General features: G+C 37.0%; 1 protein-coding gene across 1 annotated transcript; it reads left to right on the forward strand.

Moving 5' to 3' along the window:
• Positions 1-3,215: 3,215 nt before the first annotated feature.
• Positions 3,216-19,561, forward strand: st8sia1 (ST8 alpha-N-acetyl-neuraminide alpha-2,8-sialyltransferase 1). Its single transcript, XM_079870289.1, has 5 exons — positions 3,216-3,944; positions 5,302-5,446; positions 9,252-9,361; positions 12,197-12,289; positions 15,574-19,561. The coding sequence occupies exons 1-5, from the start codon at positions 3,766-3,768 to the stop codon at positions 16,064-16,066; spliced, it is 1,020 nt and encodes a 339-aa protein (XP_079726415.1). The 5' UTR covers positions 3,216-3,765; the 3' UTR covers positions 16,067-19,561.
• The last annotated feature ends 2,966 nt before the right edge of the window (positions 19,562-22,527 follow it).

Genomic DNA, 22,527 nt, shown 5'->3' on the forward strand with positions numbered 1-22,527 from the left:
GCAACCCAATGTCACAAAAAAGACTTGTATATATGTATTATAGTTCATTTTTCAACTTTAAAGTGTTAGTTTCTTTCGTTCATGATTTTTTTCAGTTTTTTTCTAAATAAAAATCAGTAAATTTATTCTCGTTTTTTTATTTTTGTCTATTTAAATTCTATTTACAAACCCACCACACACAATAATGGTCAATAACTGTAATTTGTTGAAAGCTTATCTTTTTCTGAAAAAGATGACACCTTGCACATGAAGATAGCACATTGTTTTAGAATTTTACAGTCAAAAAATCAAATTATGTGAAAAACACCTATTTTAGCTTCAGGTTCTAAAGGGTTAAATGTCCAATGCTACCCAAGAAGCTCATTTGCATGTGAAATCCCCCAAGCCTGAGGACTATTCGCTTGAGTTCATTGTTGCTTGGCTGAGATGGTCCACTGAGACTGGATAATGGTCAAGGCTTTCCAGAAAAGGGGTTGGTCGAGAGCTTGAATTGCCACAAACCTCAATGTTGAGTATATGCAGGATTCATCACTGGGATCAAGATCAATCATTGGAAGGAATGTTACTGAAGCTCTCCCAGGGTGTTCACCTAGATGCAGCATCTGCATCATACCAGACCATAATGGCCTTTGAGAGTGAAGGAGTAGGGATGTCTTCCACAAAACATCCAGCTGTGATGTTTTGTTATCTGCTGGCAACAGAGCCAGAGGCTGATACACAATAGGTTCACGTATAGGAGGAATCTTAAAGTACTGAATGTTTATGCGACCAACTGCAGCAATATCTGCAGCAGTCACTTGGATCTTTGGAACAGGTTTGTTTTGTTGCATTCCTGGTGTAATACAAGCTATTATACCCATTCCATGGAACGTCCCAGTACCATCAATGGTTGCCACATTGTGGTCGACATTGTCTGCAACATATTGATGCTCTTCTGTGAATCCAGGGATCTCAGTCCCTTGTGCCACTGCTGCACTCTGTTCATATTTCATCACATCTGCACAGGAACAAGCAAAACCATGCTCATGGAGTGTGTTTACCAAAAAGCGTGACGCAAAATGGTGATGCATCTGGACCCCTAGGCCAAGCTGAAGAGGTGCAATCATCATCCTTGGTGTTATTGCTTGCATGATGGACTGTCCGATTGATGCAACCTTTGTATCAATGTTTTTACCAGCAAACATATTCCTCAGTAGAACTTGTAGTGACTCTGGAACATAGATTGCAGCAGCTGCAATGCCACTTGAGTCTGGGTAAGAATCGTTTAGGACTTCCATGAATTTGACATCACTTCCAATTAACTTTGCAGTGGTTTTAATTATATTCAGCTTCTCGTCTTCGTTCATTCATTCATCGTTCCTTAAATGGCAAACCTGCATAATCATTTCCTGGAAGTCTCCTGTTCTTACTGGGTAGATATCAATTTTCTCTCTCTGCTTATTTTTCTTATCTATTTCAGTTGGTTGTCCACAGAACAAGCAATGCTCTTGCAAATTGAAGTTCTGTTCTGAGCGGAGATTATGTTTGATTTGTGGTTGTTGCAAAGATGGTATTACATTATCACGTACAATATTTTCTGCTTTACAAGCTGCGGCGGCATTAGATGTGTACTCTGTCTCCAGGAATTGTCACTAAGCTACTTCCACGTTGAGCACGGGCACGGTTCACACCATTGCTGCCTTTTGCTCGTAGAACAACCAATGTGTTTTCATCACTGAATGACTCATTACATATTTTACACTTCTCCATTTCTCCCTGTTTACATACATTACACACTGCATAAACAAAAAAGAAAAGAAAACAGTGTTGTCTAGCAATGAAATGAGGCCCAATAGAATTTGTTAGTTCATTTCAGTAGACTATGACGATGCTACTTCAAGATGAAAAGTAGTTTTGGCCTTAAGCAAAATGTGTCTACAGTAAAAAAGGAGTTGGTAACTTAAAATGTTCCGATTGGGTTTCTAGCCTAGATATTGCTGTTGCTAGCTTCTCATAACACTGCAAAGCTACTGGTCTGAAATATGCTAACTACATAAAGAGAAGCAGTTTTGGTGTCTGGCATTATTTTAAAGAGCTGGAATGTCTGGAAAGTGTGTCTATCTGGTTTTTCATCTGTCTTCTGTGTGAGATCGTTTAGTTGGTAAGAATGACTTCTGCCTGTAATCTCGTAATCTTATCAACAATACCAATCATTTGTAAATCTACCAGGCCAAAATTTAATCTCACCACGTTACTAATGACTAAGATGGCTATTCTGACTTTCTTCTGATGTTATCTGTGGGGGAATGTCATTAGGCAAGGCTTGTTGCTTCTTAGAAAGCAACTGGAGGCAAGATTGTGCAATCAATTCTTAAGGTCAATATAAGTCTTTTTGTGGCAAGTGACTTCAAATTTATTGTGTTTATGCATAGGTGAAATTACTGAATGGACATGAATGTGTTAGTTATTTGGCCCCTGTTTTTTCTACTTGTGACTTTATGGCTTTATAAGTCAATTAGGCCGAGCGTTGAGCTCATTTGCATATTTAAAATAGATTTTTCAAAGAAACTTGTAAAACAAAAATGTTACTTTTCATGTATACTTTCACTTTGTGAGGTTTGATTGTGATAGGAGTAAAGGAAAAAATAAGCCCATTAGGGTGTATTTTGGACATATTCGATTTGTATATTGCTCATTTGCATATTCAAATTCATTTTCAAAGAAACTTCTAATACAAAATGTTTTACTTTTCATGTAGACTTTCATTGTGTAAAGTTTTATTGTGGTAGGAGTAAAGGAAACAATTAAGCCTATGCGGGAATATTTTGGGTTGCCTATATTCGATTAGTGTATAGCTCATTTGCATATTCAAATTCATTTTCAAAGAAACTTGTAATACAAAAAAAAATTACTTTTCATGGCTACTTTCATTGTATAAAGTTTTATTTTGATAGGAGTAAAGGAAAAAAATAGCCCCATTTGGGTGTATTGTTGTCTGGCCTTACTGGCACACATCTTGGATTGATGAGTATTAAACATAGGATTTTCTAGGACTTTTAGTATGTTGTTCTGGACACCTTATAGAAATGATCTATGCTGAAAAAATTTTTTTTTTTACAATTAGTTCTATTTTTGGCTCCAAAATGAGTTACTTTGCCTGGACTATCAGTACATAGGCTGCACATCCGTTGTCATGTGACTAGATTAACCAGAAGGGGGCAGCACCATAACAAATAATGAGGGCAATGATGCGTGTTAAAGCACTCGCAACAAACTGAGCTTTGTCTCTCATTTATTCGGAAGATTACATCAGACACGGCCAGATTGGGAGGGAAGGCCTTTAAAAAAGAATTTGCACAGTGAAATTATGACCGTGATGCGGTGATAAAGGCGAAATGAAGCCGGATAGCGCAGGCATCAGATTTGTTGGGGAGTTCAAGACGGTTTGCATTAGAAGTGATGGGGGGAGAAGATATCTGGATCCCGTATAAAACCCCGTGAGATTCCAACCGCTTGGCCAGACGGAGCCGACCTCATCCACCACATCCTGACCGTGATTGTGAAAACATCCTTCAGCAAATCAGCAGGGAATGAGGAGGAATTTGAGGCGTGCATGCATGAAAATCTGACACTGATGCACCACTGTTGGCCTCTGTAACGCCGCGTTATGGAAATAGGAGGATAACGGTATTCAAGCGGCTTTTTGCTGGCAGTGGCACCAAAATAAACCTGTCGGTCGTGAGCACGTGCTTTTGAACTAGACGTTTGTCTGATCCGACCGACGGAATGGTGTCTTTGAGATGTCACAGGAGCAGGTATATATGGGCCACTCTGGGAGTGCTGGCGTTGTTGTGGCTCTATATCTTCCCCGTGTATAGGATTCCCAGTGACAAGGAAATGGTGGATGAGGTTCTGCGGCAGGGACAAACATGGAGCAGAAACCAAACGGGAGTAGATCTGTACAGGTATTTCCATTCATTTAATATCATATTCATGCATTCATTTTATTCAATCATCTATGATGGGCAAGGCCACTTATCTGTGATGGCATTTTAATCTCAGTTGTCTCTTTAACTGTAATTAAGTAAATGGATTGAATGCACAGTATCTCGTACATGCAATCTGGCTTTCATGCTGATATGAGTATTGCAGAGTGCAGACATCTCCCAGGAAAACCGATTATGAGAACGCGCATGCGCAGAGGGGGAAGATTTGTTTGAAACGTTATCTGTCCCCGCTCTGAACTCCCAGAAAGGGTGGCCATTGTGACGTCATAAATAGGTTGATTCTGTTTGATCAATCTCATGATTGATGTATTGAATTATATTTTACAAAGAAAGCGAAGCATATGGGCGTTATGGTTGTTTTGCAGTGTGGCATTTAAATTTCATAACCATTAGGCACATTTTCCCTCCAAATTCTTATCACAAAAATATCATTCTCATGAATGGAATGCAAAAACGTTTTTATATAAAACATTTGTTTTGCTTCCTAGTTTGATTTAACTCATTTAATAGTTTGTCATTTAAATGTAAAAAGGCTTCAGTTATGAGAAACTCCATTAGTAATTCATAGAAAAAAAGTAATTATTGGGGAATGTACTTAATTGACATAAAAGTAATGTCAGAAAATAACGTGTGACATTTCAAAACATCCAAAAGAGAAATCTTTTCTAACAATAAATCTTTACTAACACTTTTTTTATCAATTTAACACATCCTTGCTGAATAAAAGTATTAATTTCTTTCACAAAAAAAGAGAAAAAAATGACTGACCCCAAACAGTTGAACGGTAGAGTTATGTTAAAATGTAATAATATTTCACAATATTGCTGTTTTTTCTGTATTTTTGATCAAATAAATGCAGGCTTGATAAGCATAAGAGACAAAAACATAAAAAATAGTAATGTTCTGACCTGGTATATTGTGTGCGTGTCATTAGATTTTGGTTTGAAATTTATTGGGACAAATAAACAGTTGTAAAATGATTCATGTCAGTATCGCACAGCTTTTGTTAAATTAGAGATAAATCTGTTGGTCACAATCGAAAAGACCGGCTGTGAAACATTACCGGAACCTGTTTGGACAGTGGATGCCAAAATTATTCATTTGAATATTCTTTTGCCTGCGTGCGCTTTCCGTTTGTGCTTGCTTTCAGTTTGGTCCTCAAATTAGTTTGTGTAATGCACAGCCATTGTTCTGCTTTATGCTTTCAAGAATGTGTGCTTGTTCTCAGTCAATTAGAAAGGACATTTTCACAAGCCCTTTTCTGTTGTTCCTTCTGCTAATGTCACTTGTTTTGCTTTTTTGTCTTGTTTGGCAGGAAGCTGCTGACAGAATGCTGTGATCCAAAGAAGATGTTTGCGATTACTAAGGAGAACTCTCCAATAGGCAAAGTCTTGTGGTATGATGGGGAGATCTACCATTACCACACGGTCAACAATGAAACCTACCCGTTATTTGTTCAGGTACCGTCTTTCATAGAAAGAAAAGCCCCCAAAAATGACTAGCTTAGAAAAGCAATGGCATATTTCTACTCGTGGTGTTTTAAATCAAAGTCCCATGTTGCTTCTAACAGTAACTTGAATTTTTTTTCTTTACTATAAAATGTAGCTATGAATGTGGAAGTGTTTGGAAGAGAAGCAGTTGGTCCAGATTTTTTTTTTCTTTCCACCCCCACTCTCCATGAGGCTCAGCATTGCGCTCTGCCTTCTAAAAATAAACAGGCATGGGAGAGACACTCGCATGGGTCCTGATTGTACTTGGGCACCATGCCGCCTTTCAGTCGCAATGTTCCTCCTACACTGTCTCAGAGCCCACGCTCATTTTTGGCCAAATACACACTGTAAAGTTTCAGGAGTGAAAACCGCATTTAAATGCAGGAGTGAATCCCTTAAATTATCGTTCTATGTGCTGAACATGACTCTCCCGAAACTGCAATGATTGTCTTTCTATGTTTGTAGAGGCTACTTCACAATATGCGCTCGCAGTGTTACAGTGTCCACTTATTATAAGCTTTTTTGGGGTTGTTGTTTCAGCTTCAGTTTATGCAGTTATTAACTCTTTCCCCACCAGCGCTTTTTAAAAAAAAAAATCATTTTCACAATTTTTATGGCCCCCAGTATATTTTGTTGTATGAATATCTGAACATGCAATATTTTAAAAGAAAGAACAGACCCTCTGCTTTTAAACAAAACCCCATTTTTATTCTAGCATAATGCATTCTTTTTTTTAATCAACACTTGAATGTGGGTGAATTTCATAAAAAAAAGGCAACATTTTGAGCAAAAAGCTGAGAAAATCACTTTTTTGTCAGACTACGTCAGGATGGGATTCAGAACAATGATCCAAAACGTAGATCGAGTCCATCAACACCCTCAAAATCTTGCACAGTCCTGTACCTCGTCCTTAGTCGACATTTCATTCAGTAGCATTAGGCAGTTTCGATTTATGTAGTGTTTATTGTTGATGATCGCGTTATTTTACATATGCATGTGATTACATATGCTATTGCTTGTTTCTGCGTCTTCTTCGCATGCGTTTTGATCAGGAGATTCAGTACTCTTTCAGAAGATGCGTCATAGCGCCCCCTACCGTATAACAGTGAAAACATGGAAAGCCGGAAAAATTCCGTCAATGGCGGGGAAAGTGTCGCGATGTTTCTGTCTTATTTTCAACAAAGTATTTCCATTTATTTAGTTGGTATTTAGCTTTTTTCTTTGCTGATTTGCTTGCCAGATCTGGCAACGTGATTCAGGCTCATAGCACATACAGACGAGAGATGCATCTCTTATTTTATATACATATTTTAACATGCATCATTGTATCTCATCTGTCATCTCTCTCATCATACGTCAATAACAATTAGTAGTTCAATTCGTACGCACTGTATGGAAGCTTAAGGGTAGCACATTTCAATTTGAAATGTAATATGCAAAATGACAATGCAATATGTAAAATGGCAATGCATTTCTGTATTTAAATTTAAGTTTTCCAATACATTTGTGCAACATTTGGTGCAAAATGGCAAATTTACATTTGCCATTTCATACACTAGTTTTAATATGTAAATTGAATACATATTTTAACGTTTTATAAGTTACAAAATTAAAATGTATTACAGAAATGATTAGATATGTTTAACACAAAAACTGTAGCAAAATTGTAATTTAAATGTTATTTTTTCTTAATTGCATTTACACTCAGAGTTAAGACACTTGCGATTGCATTTCCATTAAGTGTCCCGCAATGAATGTAGCAAAATTCAATGTGCAATTTGAAAATGTATTCTGAGCCGATCACGTGCCCGTCCCGCCCTACAATTTTGCTACAGTTTTTGCTTGAACATGTTAAACATATCTAATCATTTCTGTAATACATTTTAATTTTAATTTTAAAACTTATAAAGCGTTAAAATATGTATTCAATTTACATATTAAAACTAGTGTATGAAATGGCAAATGTAAATTATATAATTGAATTTTCATTTTCATTTTGCACCAAAAGTTGCACAAATGATGGGAAAATGACTACCTGCATTTTTTGGTTCCTTAAATATCTGAACTTTGTGTTTACAGCACAAAAGGGTGAAGTGTAAACTGAATTTAGCTGCAATTTATGAATTTATGTGGCCATTGATGCACACACAAATGCGCAAAGCAATATCCTACACACACTCTCAAAAGACCCCACCTCGTTCTAATCTAGTTACACTGTGATTATTCAATGAGATCTATGGGTAATGAGGACTTATTACTATGGACTCAATGTCTTTTTTTTCCTCTGAATAATTTTATAGTAGAACTTGTTATAAATGGGTCATTTTTGTGTCCAGAAAACCCATTAAGATATTTACGCTCTACGCGATGCTCACTGTCAATCTCAGTATTAGGTTTCAGAAGAACAAGTGTGTCAGCATACGGCAGACTTCCTGTAATTGAATTTATCCTTTTAATCTGCAGAAGAAAAAAAAACATGTAATGTGTTTATCATAGCATATGCACTTGATCATACAAGAGCTTAATTTTCCTGAGGGATTTTTGCATGAATGCTCACTTACTGGTTTCAGAGTGAATGCTATTGATTGATTGGTTGGCTGGTTGGTTGGTTTATTGATTGATTTGTGGGATTTACAGTTGTAATTCATCACATTATCTCGCTTAAGTCAAAATATTATATGCTTATGGTAATGTTATGTTTATTTTTTTCCAATTCAAATGAGCTTTATTGGGGTGAATGTGTGAAATAGCACAATATTGCCAAAGCAATAGACATATACGAACATCTAGATAAATAGAAGGGGGGAAAACATATGTGTACATAATCATATTATACATAAATGTTATCACAATTAACATAAAAGACTAAGTAAATGAATTCAGAGAGCAGTTATAAAGGATAAAGAGTGTTCAGCCTTTGTCCCGCATATGATGGCAGGAGTACACATGCTGCGCTGCCAGGTGGATACTTTTCTTTATCTTCCAAAATATATATAATATTGTAATAGTGCTATAAATATTATAATATATATAGTATATGTATATTATGTGTGTCTGAGCAAATGGATATTTGTTTCAGTCAAAATTATACTCTGAATGATTATAATTATATAAGTGTCCAGTTTTGTACATGATTTATTGTATGTATTGGGTCTCAAGACTCCAAACAGTAATGCATCATAATTATGACTGAATGAGCCACTTTTCAAACCATATACCAACTGTGAGAGAGCCAATACATGATGTAGCTGCACCTCTTATTGCTTCTGTATTGACACGCATATAAATAAAAAGACCCAAGCTAAGCTCTTTTGGCTTGGACCAGTAAGAAACCTCTTAGCAATACCATAGGAACTACCCAAACCTTAGCAACAACTTTGCAATACACAAATAACTACTCAGGGCACCTTAGATAGTGTATCAACTACCCACAACACTCTAACACCTGGCAAACAGCCAATTTTTTTCAGAAAATGTCAGAATCTGGTTTTGATTTGTAGATTTAAACCAAGGAAATCCTACCACTCATTTAGAAGGCAAATGTCTGATGATGAGTGTTTAATTATGTATGCGTGATGCTAATGGGGTTTAACAAAGGGTCTTTTCATTGATTCAGTTTCACTCACAGGTTCACTACTCTTTGAAGTATATGAATATTGAAGTATCCTTGATTTGAATATGTATTCATCAAAAGAAAACAATGGAAATGTAATTTGTGTGCGACTCTTTATTCTTTGACCCACTTGTGTAACTCCCACGATTTTTGTGTTGCTAGGATACACCATTGCATCTTCCTCTAAAGAAGTGTTCGGTTGTGGGCAATGGAGGGGTCCTGAAACACAGTGGTTGTGGAAATGAAATCGACCAAGCTGACTTTATCATGAGGTGAGAAGATGGTAATATTTTCTTGTTCTGGACTGGCTGAATGTGTCAAATTATATAAAAAAGTAGGGGTGTAACGATACCCTCATGTCACGATTCGATACATATCACAATACGGTATTATTGCGATACTCCAAGACATGGTAAAAGGTTAACAAAAAATGTACTGCTGATTCAAATGCTAAATTTGGTGTAACATTGGAGGTGGAAATGAATAGGCTTGGACTTGGTGCTGGAAACCCAATGCACAGGACAATGGTGACACCAGAATAAAAATATTCATGATTCTGAAGCTGAAAATACAGAATTATTTTAGACGAATATGCTTGCACTCTGTCACTGACTAGATATATTTAAAATAATGCCACTTTTTACTGGTAACATCAGACATTTGGCATTATCAGGACCCACAAATATTCCCCCATTGCATTATTATGCATTATATTCAACATTACATATAGCAGTTTAATGTAGTACTGACTAACTCTGAATTTTTTTCTCAGTAATTTTCATTTTGTGCGAACTATACATGATGCATATTGTTGATACACATTTTTGTATTTCGATATATTGTTACTTCCCTAATGTTTGCAGTACATGTCAAGTTTATATATAAACATATTTGCATGTACACAAGCTAGAGCAAAGGTGAAATGCAGAGAACTCTCTTATAATAGTAAATCTTTTATTTAATAGTAAATTTCTTTATGAATGTGGTTGCAGAAAAGGAATGACTTTAACTGTTTCTTGAAAGTAGTGATGGTTTCAGCAAATTGCATGAAGATAGGCAGTTCGTTCCATCTAACGCCCGTTTCATACACACTCCGTTTGCAGTGCGTATGCAGCATGTGCTATAGTGGTTTCACATATGCTGCATTTGCAGTGCGTAACTGAACCGCGGCTGTACCACAAACACATTGTCACTATTTTTATTTCAAATCGAGAAGTTATGCAGCAACTTTTATTAGAAAAAAAAAGTTTTGTCAGCATTGCACACATATACACTCTTTAATGGACGTATGCACGTTTAAACACAATTTAAACAACGTATTATTCCATGCATTATTTCTATATATATTAAGTTGCTCAAGCAAGTGGTCAAATATTTAACCATGTACTTATATTAAAATTGCAAACATTTTAAATTAAAACTTAAAATTGACAAAAACAGCCGACTCTCATGCCTTTTCTTTTGCATTTAAATTTTAATACAATAAATCTTGCATGTCACAAAGAACTTGTTTTTCCACCTCCACGAATGAGACGAGTGTTGTTCATGTCGCCTTGTTGCGGTAAATAGTATAGTTTTCCTTGCTTTACCCTGGTCTTAAAGTTAAAAAGATGACTGTGAAAAATAGTAGTATTTAATTAAATACATTTATGGTGAGATTACTACATTTTATTTAATAAATGCATTTATGGTGAGATTATTATATTTTCATGTCAATCTGTGTTCAGTTTGACCACGAACCATGCACTTTCACTTTAGTTCAGCGCGTGCAGCACAGCAAAAATAGACTCGGTGCGGAAACGATCACTGCACTGCTGTATATGCACCGCTCCTGGAACGCATTGCCTGACCGCATCCGCGTGCAGTGTGAAAGCTCTAACCGGTTAACGTGGGTGCGGAAAAAAATATGCACTGCAAACGGATTATGTGTGAAACGGGCGTAAGAGGAGTGAAAGGGCAGTCCTCAAGGCCAGAATCAAATCCTTGAATTTGTATTAGGCAGCTACAAGTAGACAGTGGAGTAAGAACAACTTTTGTAGAGATGGAAGCTGGGCATTGGGGTTGTCAGGTTGGAACAACAGGCATATCATCTCCACAGGAAAAGCCATGTGCCTTTTTGATCAAGCTTAGTGAGGTTGTGTATATCATGAAAAGGAGAGGGTCAAGCACTGAACCTTGAGGCACCCCAGTGATTAACTCAGATACCCCTCCTCTCCAGAAAATCTTGAAGGATCTGCCTGTGAGGTGAGACTGAAACCACTAAAGTGCCACTAAAGAAACCCAGCAGGTGGTCTTGGTGGAATGTCTGCTTTTGAAGCAAGATTGGTTATCAAATAGCTTGTTTTGTGAAAGAAAAACATAGAACTGATTAAATACCTAGGCGTTTTGACAGAAGAGGAAGGAGAGAGGCTAGTCTGTAATATTTGACTGCTGTAAGGTGAAGTGTTGACTTTTTTTGAGTAGTGGGTTAGCTGAGTCTGCTGAATTATGTCATAACCTTATCTCTCATGACTTTCACCTTTCCCTGCATGAGTGAGAGTTAGACCGTTGGAGTCTCCTGCAGAATATTGGAGAGAATCTGGTCTAAGGGATTGGAGATGAGGGAAAGAGCAGAATAGAGGAGTGCATGTAGTTAGTGGTTAGTTGTGGGCGTGTGGCATAGAAAAGCGGTCACTGATGGTTGCTGAAAGAAAGCTCTCGGCAGTGCTGAGCTTGATCCGATAGTCACAAAGAGTATCAGTGAGCCAGGGGCTAGAGTGTGTCGCTATGTGCTAACCCAGGAGTGTCCAATCCTGCTCCTGGAGGGCCACTTTTCATGCAGTGTTTTTAGATTCTGAAGACTGATGATTCTGTCATTATTTAGATGCTCATGTCCTTCCAGGCCCTTTTTTTTTTTTTTTTTGTGGAACACAACAGCAGAAATGTAAGAATCTAACAAATAACATGCATTGATGAATCACACACAATAAAACCTGTGACTTTCATTACTGTATTTAATTAATAAATGTAAGACTTTGTTGTTTTTAACGACATGTTTTATGACATAGAGTAACATCACTCCCAACAACCATTTTTCTTCAATCCCTCTTCATCTCCTCTACCTCTAGATGTAACCTTCCTCCTTTGTCCAAAGAGTACACCACTGATGTTGGTACCAGAACACACCTGGTGAGCGCAAATCCTAGCATTATTGAAAAGAGGTATGTTGTCTTCTCCTCGCTTTATTTTTGGGGGGGGGGTTTATATGATAATTTAATCACAATACCAACCATTCCGTATTGGATAACAATAACAATGATTTGGATTCCAAAGTGGCATATATTGAAATTGTTTAATTGAATTAGCTTTTTTATGATTATTATTTTAGTTAACATTGTATTGAAACTTTTGACATCAATAATGGGCACACATAAATCCATTTTTTCATCTCTAAAGTCAAACGTCGGATAAATTGTGTTGTCGTTTTGATTTCGTTTTGATTATTTTTTGCCTTTGTCCACCCACAAGACTGTAGTTGTTTCAATAAAATAATGCTTCTCTCACTCACTCTCACACACTTTTTTCTAACTGTTCCATGTCTTGTTCAACTTATTTTGCAATTACAATGCATTCTGTTGTCTGACAGTTCATAATTCCTCTATGTGAAACCACCAGAAGCTATCTATGGCTTCTGGGGAAGTCAGTAGCATGCAGCAAACAGTTCCCCAAACAGCCTACATGTCTTGAGGGATGGATATTGACCTTTCTTAGTGGATTATCTCTTTTACTTCTTGCATTAGATGGCATGAGATCTCTAGTCTCAAGTGCATTGGTGTTAGTACTACCATGGTCAAATATTTGACATTTAATTATTTATTTTTATTAATATGCTTGTGTTCTAATTAGGGCTATGCGATTAATCGTAATTGATTTTCGATTTTGGCTTCCATCGATTATGAAATTAAGATAATTGAGGTCAAACAATTGTCGCGCCACTGCCGTATTCTGTCCAGCGCATCTTCCTTTCCTTCACAGCAGTGTTCTTTTGTTCCACCCTAAAAGCCCAAACTCAACATCCAAATCTGCCAAACAAGTGAGTGTTGTAAAATGCAGTCTGTTTTGGTCAACTGCAGTAAGGCTGCACTATATTGGGAAAAAATTACATTGCGATATTTTATTTTTCTGCGATATGCGATATGAAAACAATTTCACCAGATTAAAGTGAATCGGTTCAAAGAAGTCATTAGTTTGCGACTCGGACATGTCATTAGTGAACGTGTAGCCTATGGCACACGTTGTGTGATCTCGGCAGTTTAGGACATCGCACAAGATCTGTGTCAACACAGAAAACATTTCATCACTGGATAGGTTTTTTTTGTTTATTGAAATTGTGGTTTATGTCAGCTGAATGGGCGGAACGCTTTTTAGAGAAGATAAGGCAACAGTTTTTTTTTTAGCACAATTCACACCCCGTGGTAATTCAGGAGAAACAAATCTCCGAATGCTCCACGTGAAACTTCGGTCTTCCGACCTTTTACCATCGCGTCAATTGATTTTGATTAATATGCGCGAGGGAGAGAGAGCAAGACAGCGCTCGTGTTGTTTGATGATGGAGAGAGAGTGCATGCGCGCGGTCTCTCTCTCTCTCTCTCTCTCTCTCTCTCTCTCTCTCTCTCTCTCTCTCTCTCTCTCTCTCTCTCTCTCTCTCTCTCTCTCTCTCTCTCTCTGAGATGCGTCATTCTATTCTACATCACTCACCGATCTATTCTACTCCGATCATCACGCCGATCTATGACTATCAGTCATTCTATTCTACATCACTCACCGATCAAATAAGGCATTGGCGGGACAAAAATTCGCTTTGGCTGCTGCCAAAAAAATGTCAATGCAGGAAAACCCCTGCACAACCGACTGTTTATGAGGATATTCACCGAGACGGGCATTCTGACTTCATTTTGAAATCTCGTGTCCGTTCAAGCTCAGAAATAAGAGAAAGAGCACTGAACTTTGTGTCTGCCCGGCTCTGCGTGCGCACACTTCTTGCGCTTGATGTTTAAACTGACAGGACTTAAAAACTTTTACTCTATGATGGTTAAACTTTGCAATTAATCAGCGAATCACATGCATTAAGGGCCAGGTAGCAGCTGGCCCATACGGATCATGAATCACGGATCAACTGGTCTATTCTTGACATCGCACATCCTGCGACGTGACTATCGTGGATGCGCACATCGCGATATCGATGCTAAAACGATACATCGTGCAGCCCTAAACTGCAGGACATGTTTGATATTAAGCAGTGTTATTAAAAGCGCATTAATCCACAAAAGAGACACTGTTCCCCAGTTCAGCTTTCTGTGTGCTCGCTCCAAGTTGGAGCTGAACACGGATAAAATGTCAAAATGCCATGTTATGTTATGTCTTATGTAAACGTACACGGTTGAGAAAGAAAACGCGTGTGTAACAGTATATTGGATCCGTGCATTAGCTCTTAAAGTGACAGCAGCTTAATAAACCTGCTGCAGTCTGTCATTAATGATGATAATCAAACAACAAAGGAAAATCACTCACCGATTTTGACTGAATAACTTAAGTATCTTTAAGAATGAATCTATATTTACTGTGTACAGTAAGACTATGCAGTGTTATTTTACATTTGATAATTCAATTTTGTGTTGTTAGGCTATTACTAGTATGAAAACCACTATTAGCTCATCTTCGTGAAAAACTTAAAACACTGTTTATTTAATTTGTATTTTTGTTCTGTTGTACCTATATATTTGTCAGTTTTGTTTATAAGTAGTTTCTTTGTTCTTATTGTATTGCTGACGGTTTATGTAATTGAGAACCTTTTTCTTACGTTAGTTAACCTAGTATTAGTTTTTGCTGAATTATCGATAATTGTGAATTTTTACTGATATTAAAAATTACTCGTATTGCGAAATAAGACTTTGATCATATCGCCTACCAATAATTGTGATTTCAATATTGGATCAAAAATAATTGTGATTTATAATCTTTGCCATAATCGAGTAGCCCTACTCAAACGTATTCGTAAGATACAAGTATTCATAAGTTATTTCAGAAATTCAGAAACAAGCTCAAGCACTTTATTTATTATAACTTTTATTATTCACTCAATGCCAATGAAATTACAGGATGTCTAAGAAGATACAGTTTAAATAAAGAGCTAAAGTTAGCCATGGCTCATGGACTGACAGTTAGATTATATCAAAAAATAAAATCCCATCAAAGAATTCACAATATCCATTGTGGCCACAGTGAAAATTACAAAATAAAATAAAAATCTTTAAATGAAACAATTGTTACAGAAAGGATAGTTTTCAAACAGGAAACACTGGCAGGGATATTACACAAAAATGGCAACATCCACTCTAACCAAAGTAGTGATATTATGATCTTATAAGGATCCTTTTATCTTTTTATTATCCTATATTCTGTGGCTATTTTGACTTATCTAATCAATCCTCTTTTTCCTCATCAGCTTTCAGAACCTGCTTTGGTCCCGCAAATCCTTCGTAGAGAGCATGAAGGCATATGGTTCCAGCTACATCTACATACCAGCATTCTCTATGAAGCCCGGCACTGACCCCTCCCTGCGGGCATACCATACCCTTGCAGACTCCGCCTCCAGCCAGACTGTCCTCTTTGCTAATCCAGACTTCCTTAAAAATGTCGGTCGATTCTGGAAGAACCACGGCGTCCATGGCAAACGGCTCTCCACGGGGTTGTTCTTGGTGAGCCTTGCCCTTGGCTTGTGTGAAGAGGTGACCACTTATGGTTTTTGGCCATTTTCGGTGGGGCTAAATGAGCGACCGGTCAGCCACCACTATTATGACAACATTCTCCCATCCTCGAGATTTCACGCCATGCCTGAGGAGTTCCTGCAACTCTGGCACTTGCACAAGAGCGGCACACTGCGCATGCGGGTCGGCAATTGTGAGAAAGAGGGGCAGGAGCTGAAGAGGGACAAATAAGTGGAAGGGTTGCCAGGGGCAACTCCATTTATCCCCACAGGAACAGGACGGCCATCCTGTGATTAGCATGAGAATACTGTGGCTTGTGAGGTGATGCCCCACCCCCCAATCTGGGCCTCTCTTTGGTGTCTATATGCTTGACCCTCAACTGCTACTAAAACCCTTCCCTCTTATTGCCAAGGGACTGTTGAAAAAGACTTGCATGTGTACCCATCCTCATGTTATGCGCTCACTGGAAGCTTGTGTTTCTGTAGAAGTACCGGGGTGGATGGGGGGGGGGGTGCATATAAAATGCATTTAAAATATGCATTTAAACTGCATCTACCAGCAGTTGGACCCTTGAACCTAGGGGCTATTTGTTCACTTAATGTAAGATAGATTAGGGAAGGGGCTGCTTCAAACAATGTCTTAAGATCTTTAAATGGGAAATCAGAAAAGGAGAGCAATGCTTTGATCGCATATATTTGTTTGTTTTGTCTTGGACTGATTCTTTTGGAGATTTGAGGAACTGGAAAAAGGAATAATGTGAAAATCGTTCTTGCAGTGTCTGAATTTATACAAATCAGTGTAAAAACAGGTTTAGCCTGTAAAAGGGAAAAGGGCATTGAATGTAAACGCTGTACAGCCAGCGTTTAAAAACCCGTTTCATAAATTTGAAACCGGTTTAAAGTGAAGGCTGCCGGTTCATGTATTATTGTGAGTAAGTGTTTCTGATTTTATTTATTTTTAAAGTTCCATGAAACGGGACCTCTACTGAGAAACATCTTGTCAGTCTAGATCTGTCGTGAGATAGATTTCGTACATGACACAGTGTTTTGTCTTGTTTGGATTGGGAAATCATGGGTTGAGAGAACACGTCCAGTTTGAAGACTTCCACAACAATGGATGAAAGGCTTTGAAAGACGTTGAGGCACAAATACCATAGAAGAGGGAGTGAATGGTTCGAGTGCCAATTAAAGTGCGATAACCTTCTGGGTGACTCCTGTGGCAGCATCTTTAATTATCATTTGTGTTATATGTGTTTGGGAATCAGGCATTGATGTTACGCAGTGGTGGAATGAGCCATTGTGACATGGTTGAAGGGGCACCAATCATACGATAAACGTTTTTTTGCCTGCTAAGGTGCTGGACACCTGGTTTGGACCATGTAAATAGTCAATCACCAGTTTTGTTACTGTTTCCACAAGAATCATGGGTTCTCTGAATGTAATGGCAGCCATTTTGTGGTCTGCCCAGTAACTTGTTTCCTTGACTTATTAATAGGCATTTGTGTGTGTGTGTGTGTGTGTGTGTGTGTGTGTGTGTGTGTGTGCGCGCGCGTGTTAAACTGCACACAGGGAATTAGGTTTAAATCTTGTAGGTGCTAGCTGTAACGCATGCACTCCAGGTTAGTCTGAATATACATCACTGACAGACAGTTGTAGGAAATATGCACTATAATGTATAAAGCCAGAAACCTCAGTACCAAAAATGAATATTCTTTCATTAAATACCCCTAAGACTTTTGTTTATTTTCAAAGCACAGAAGTTTTTTTTTTTTTTATGAAACCTGAGAGATTTCATGAAGTCTAAGGAAAAACTTGAATGGACTTTCAGAGGGAATCTTCCACTTTGATGCTTTAAAATATTCACAGAGAGATCGTAAAAGCAAGCAAGTGGTTTAATCCAAGTCTACTAAAAGCGCGCGATTGCTTCATATAATTTTATTTAGGCTTTTATTCATTTATGAACATTGCTTAGAACAACGCATGCTTAGAACATGGCAAATATGATAAACGGAAACTCAATGGTACTTTCTTGACACCTGAGAACAAACCTCATTGGTTCTCGCTTGAACTTTTTTAAATAGTTTGGTGTACTTTGGTAGCCCAAGTTTTGGACTTTCAATGAAGAGACCGAAATCTCTCAGGTTTGTCTTAAGGGTTTAGAACGACATGAAGGTGTACTTTACTTTCTTTCTTTTTTTTTCTCTTAAAGGGGACAATGGAGTTGCCTTTAAATGTTTCTGCCATCTAAAGAAGGTGTGTTAGTATTCAGATAGCTAGCTGTAAACATGTCATCAGTTTAACGAGCTTGGTTTGTGAGATTTTCTTCAAACTGTTGTTCAATCATCTAATTCTAGTCAGTTTTCTAAATGTAGAATTAGAAAACTTGCGCTAATGGCGCCTTCTGTGGCAAAAAAAAAGTGGACTTGGAACTGATTATGAAATGTGTTGACATTTTTAGCTAGAAGTGGTTGTGTACACATTCTTGCGTAGACTGTTTTGTGCATTAATGTATCTAAGTTGGCCTAGACCTACTGCAGGCTATTTAATCGTTGACAAAAAACAACCAGGTCACATTTCAACCCCAATGAAAAGAAAAAAAACGGACAATTTGACAATTTTCCCTGATATCTTAATGTGTTTGGGAAATAAATGACAAAGGAACAGGTGTACAACAAATAATGCTACATAAATGTGTACTTCCAGAAGTATTAATTGTCATTAAAAAGGCCATTTTTTTCTTTAGATTTTGGGGTGAATGTGACTGAGGAGTGTTTTTAACTGGTTTCTTGAGGTTTGCCCTGATAGCAAAGGAAATGTGTGCCGTCATTTGAGTATTTTGAGTATTGAGAAATTACCATTACCATATTTTCACACTTTAAGCCAATGAGTGCCTTTATCAGTATTAAAAAAGGCCAAGGACATCATTTTTATCAAGGACAAGTTTTGAGTCTAAGGATTATTTATTTTATTCCCCCAAACTCAAACTTAACCTCAATTGTTTGTTTTTTTGTTAGGATTTTTCAATCAAGGCTGATGTGTAACAATGCAGAAAGACTTATAATTTATGATGAGTGAAGTTAAATTCCTGGATGGAAGTTTCACATTATCTTAGCATGCGGTTGTTGAAGGACCAACATACTGTACATTACTGTATTTTTTTTTTTACATTGCTTAATTGGTATAAAACCACATCTTTATCATACATGAAGCTTATGAAAGTGTTAAATGCTGGAGCTGATGATTATCTGAATTTTTTTCCACCTTTTTGTGCTGTTCAGTTTTGTGAAAGAGTGAGGTTGTAGTTTGTAACTAGGCATGCACGACTGTGATATGTAATTGGTTTTTGAAACTGATTTTGACTGAGAAACTCACTAACTATTATGTATTTTAAGTTTTGCCCTGTGAGCCATATGAGGGTGTGTGCCCTGCTGAAACTGAGCTTACCTCAACTGTTTTATTCACTTAAATTCATTGATGAAACTCATGGGAGCTTGGATCTTAGGTATTTAAGTAGATTTTACTCTGCTAAGTTGTATATGTGTCCTATCATGTCAATTCCTGGCTCAAGCAGTTGGGTAATGGTTTTTGTACTTGAGCATGTAACAATCTAACAGGAACGGGGCTAAACGTTGTTTACGGTCCACATGAGTTATGCCAATATTGAAAAACAATTGTGTTAAAAGTAAGCAAATACTGCTTTCAAACAATAAAGACATCCTGTCAACTCATCTGCTGCTGTGTGTCAATTGCATCTATATTAAGTTAGATTTGTGTCTTGAAATGTTGTATATAATATTGGATTTCCTTTTTACTGCATGTGCTTCACAAGACTGACAGCCTGTCTAAACACCCATTTACTGTCCAATACATTTTTAATGCCAGGGCCCAGCTGCCTTCATGGAGATGGCCAAAGGCGTTATTTGTTGAGAGAGAGAAATGAAGAGGGATGGATGGATGGATGGCTGGATGGATAGTTGGTTAGGGAAGCTACTTTTTTTTCAACTATTGAACCCAGAAAATTCTCCTTTATTTTTAGTCCATAAGTAACCATTTAATCAGAAAAAAACCATTTAATCAGAAAAAAAAATTATGACCATTCAGCATACGCATAATGGTTTCTAAGGTTCCATGTGTGTAACTGAGGCTTTATTTTCTGGAATAATAATGCGTTTCATACTTGTGTGGGTGTTCAGGTTGGAGGTCTGCTGCTACACTGAGTCTCCAGTGAGGTCAACGTTTATGTCAACGACTTTTTTTTTTAAATTAGCCAAATGGGTGCTGTAAAAGGATTGCAATGCAAATTAGCAGAAGCAATTTTAAACACCCACATAAGTGTCTTTCCATTTGCAGATGGGCAACATTTTATTAGGTAGCTATGCTTGCACACATTTTTGTTATTTATGCTTACAACATATTTATTATATATAGTTACATATATTCATAGTTATATATATTAACAAAGATTTAGAGGATCTTTGCAAGTGCATCTTTTTGCATGGAGCCCACAAGAGTTGCACAACAGGATGCGGCTCCTAAAATTCAGTGCATTTACTTCTCTGCAAAAAACCACAGTGGCCAAATTTCAGAAGCTTTCTAATTTGAAATGACCTGCATCGAGGACAAGTAGGCCTACTCGAATCGCAATACTGACATCTTGATCCTCAGATTAACTTCTCTGCACTACATACCATTAGAACTCCATTGTTTATTGTATCAGTAAAGCAATGCTTTTCCACATTACACATTTTTATCAGGCGAACCTGCAGAATTGATTGATTTTTCCTAAATTTTCTACAAGTGTTTGGAAAATTATTTAAAGGAGTAAACTGACGGTGTCCCATCATGCACATTGCACACACGGGTGAGTTCCATCTTTTGTGGATAAAATAGTCCATTGTCTATAGTCAATAATGTGGCGATTCATAATGCGCAGTTCAAACAGAAGTTGCTTTCAAACCAAGTAACTTTCTGATGGTCAGTGCAGCGAATTCACATGACTAACTTTGAACCGGAACACGGAATTCCTGATCGCGTGGATTGCTATTGAAATTACTGGATTTTGACTGAAAATTTGTCCAACTGTAAATTTGACCGCACCTATTTTAAAGCTTTGATGTTACATATTAGTCATAGTATTGTTTATTAATATTAATGTATATAATGTGCATGGTGTGTTTATTCTTGTAATTGCAACTTTTGATTTTGCAAACATGGCTTTATTTCTCTTTTTGTGACGAGAGAATCTACAAAGTGGCTGTCCTTGTAGATATAATGTGTGACACTTCCACTTGCATGCCCAGGCATAGCACAGGTCAGTTCGACATACTCCGCTCTTGCCCTGAAGGTGGAGGCAGACTGTTTTTCTATTCAAAAATCCTGGATTGATTGGCATTTGAATTTCTAATGTTAGCTCAAATATGGTGGGTTTCATGGTGTGTAGATTTTGAATTTATTGTCCAGTGACGAAAAAAAATGGCCAAGCGTCTAAAAGTACTTGTAACATATTATCAACTTTAGTTGCTTTAAATAAATCTTACAATTTTCTAATAACATTATAGATGAGATTACACAATTGCAAGGTCTTTTGTAGTAGGGTCATTGACAAATAAGAATCCGCTCAATAAAAAAAATGTTCACACCAAGGTCGAAAACTATAAATATAACGATAAAGATATAGTTCTAAAAATCGTTCTTAAAATGAAAGAATAGCTGAGTTCACACCACAGCTATAATGATAGCACAGAGAAACAATAACGTTAGAATCACTTTCAGAGCGATTTTATCCAGCTGATGAACGATAAAACATTGACAGCCAATCAGAATCCATCCTGCTGTAACGAGCTTGAGCATTTAAAGCTACAGACAAGCACACATGTAGAATAAACAGAACAATTTCTAATTTGATATTAGGTCATTACCTGAAATCGTCAAGACGATTTATAGATATCGTCTGCTGGTGTGGATGCTAATATAGCTAATTATCTTTATAGTTATTGTTCTTGCTGTGAACGGGCCTTTAGAAGTCGAAATGTAATTGTATTAATTTTGGTTTCATATGCACTGAAAAAAACAATTAGTAAAATTTATTTAATTTTTCTTTGGCACGAATATTTTTTAAGTAAATTTCACACGCATATTTTTTAAGTAAATTTCACATATGGAATTAAGTAAACTCTACTTAACTAAGTTAAGTGAAAGTAACAAAGAAAATAAGTCATTTTAACTTGGCTAGTAAAAGGTTGAATAATATCTATTTAGTTGACGTTTCCTTTGCAATATATTTCACTCAAACAATATGACATTGAATTAAACCACGCTGTTGAAGTATATGCTTTACTTATAAATATCTAAGTAATTAATACAATAGATACTGTGTGAGACACCATATCCACATATCAGAAGTTATGCCATGTGAACGCAGAGACCTCAATACTTGGTAGACAATACACAATGACGGTAAAATTTGATGGACCGTTTTTGTGTTTGAATGTCATTTTGAGTAGAAAATTAACTCCAAATGTCACAAAATGGCAAATTACTAATACTAACATCAAAAGCAATCATAAAACAGTGAAAAATCAACCTCATTAATTATTCAAGGCCCAGTGCATGATGGGAACACCAGTATCAGAAAAGTTGAGTAATTTTACTTAATTTTATAACGTTGATATTTACACTTTAATTTCTACACGC

The sequence above is a fragment of the Squalius cephalus genome (genome assembly GCF_949319135.1).
Source record: "Squalius cephalus genome assembly, chromosome: 4".
NCBI lineage: Eukaryota > Metazoa > Chordata > Actinopteri > Cypriniformes > Leuciscidae > Squalius > Squalius cephalus.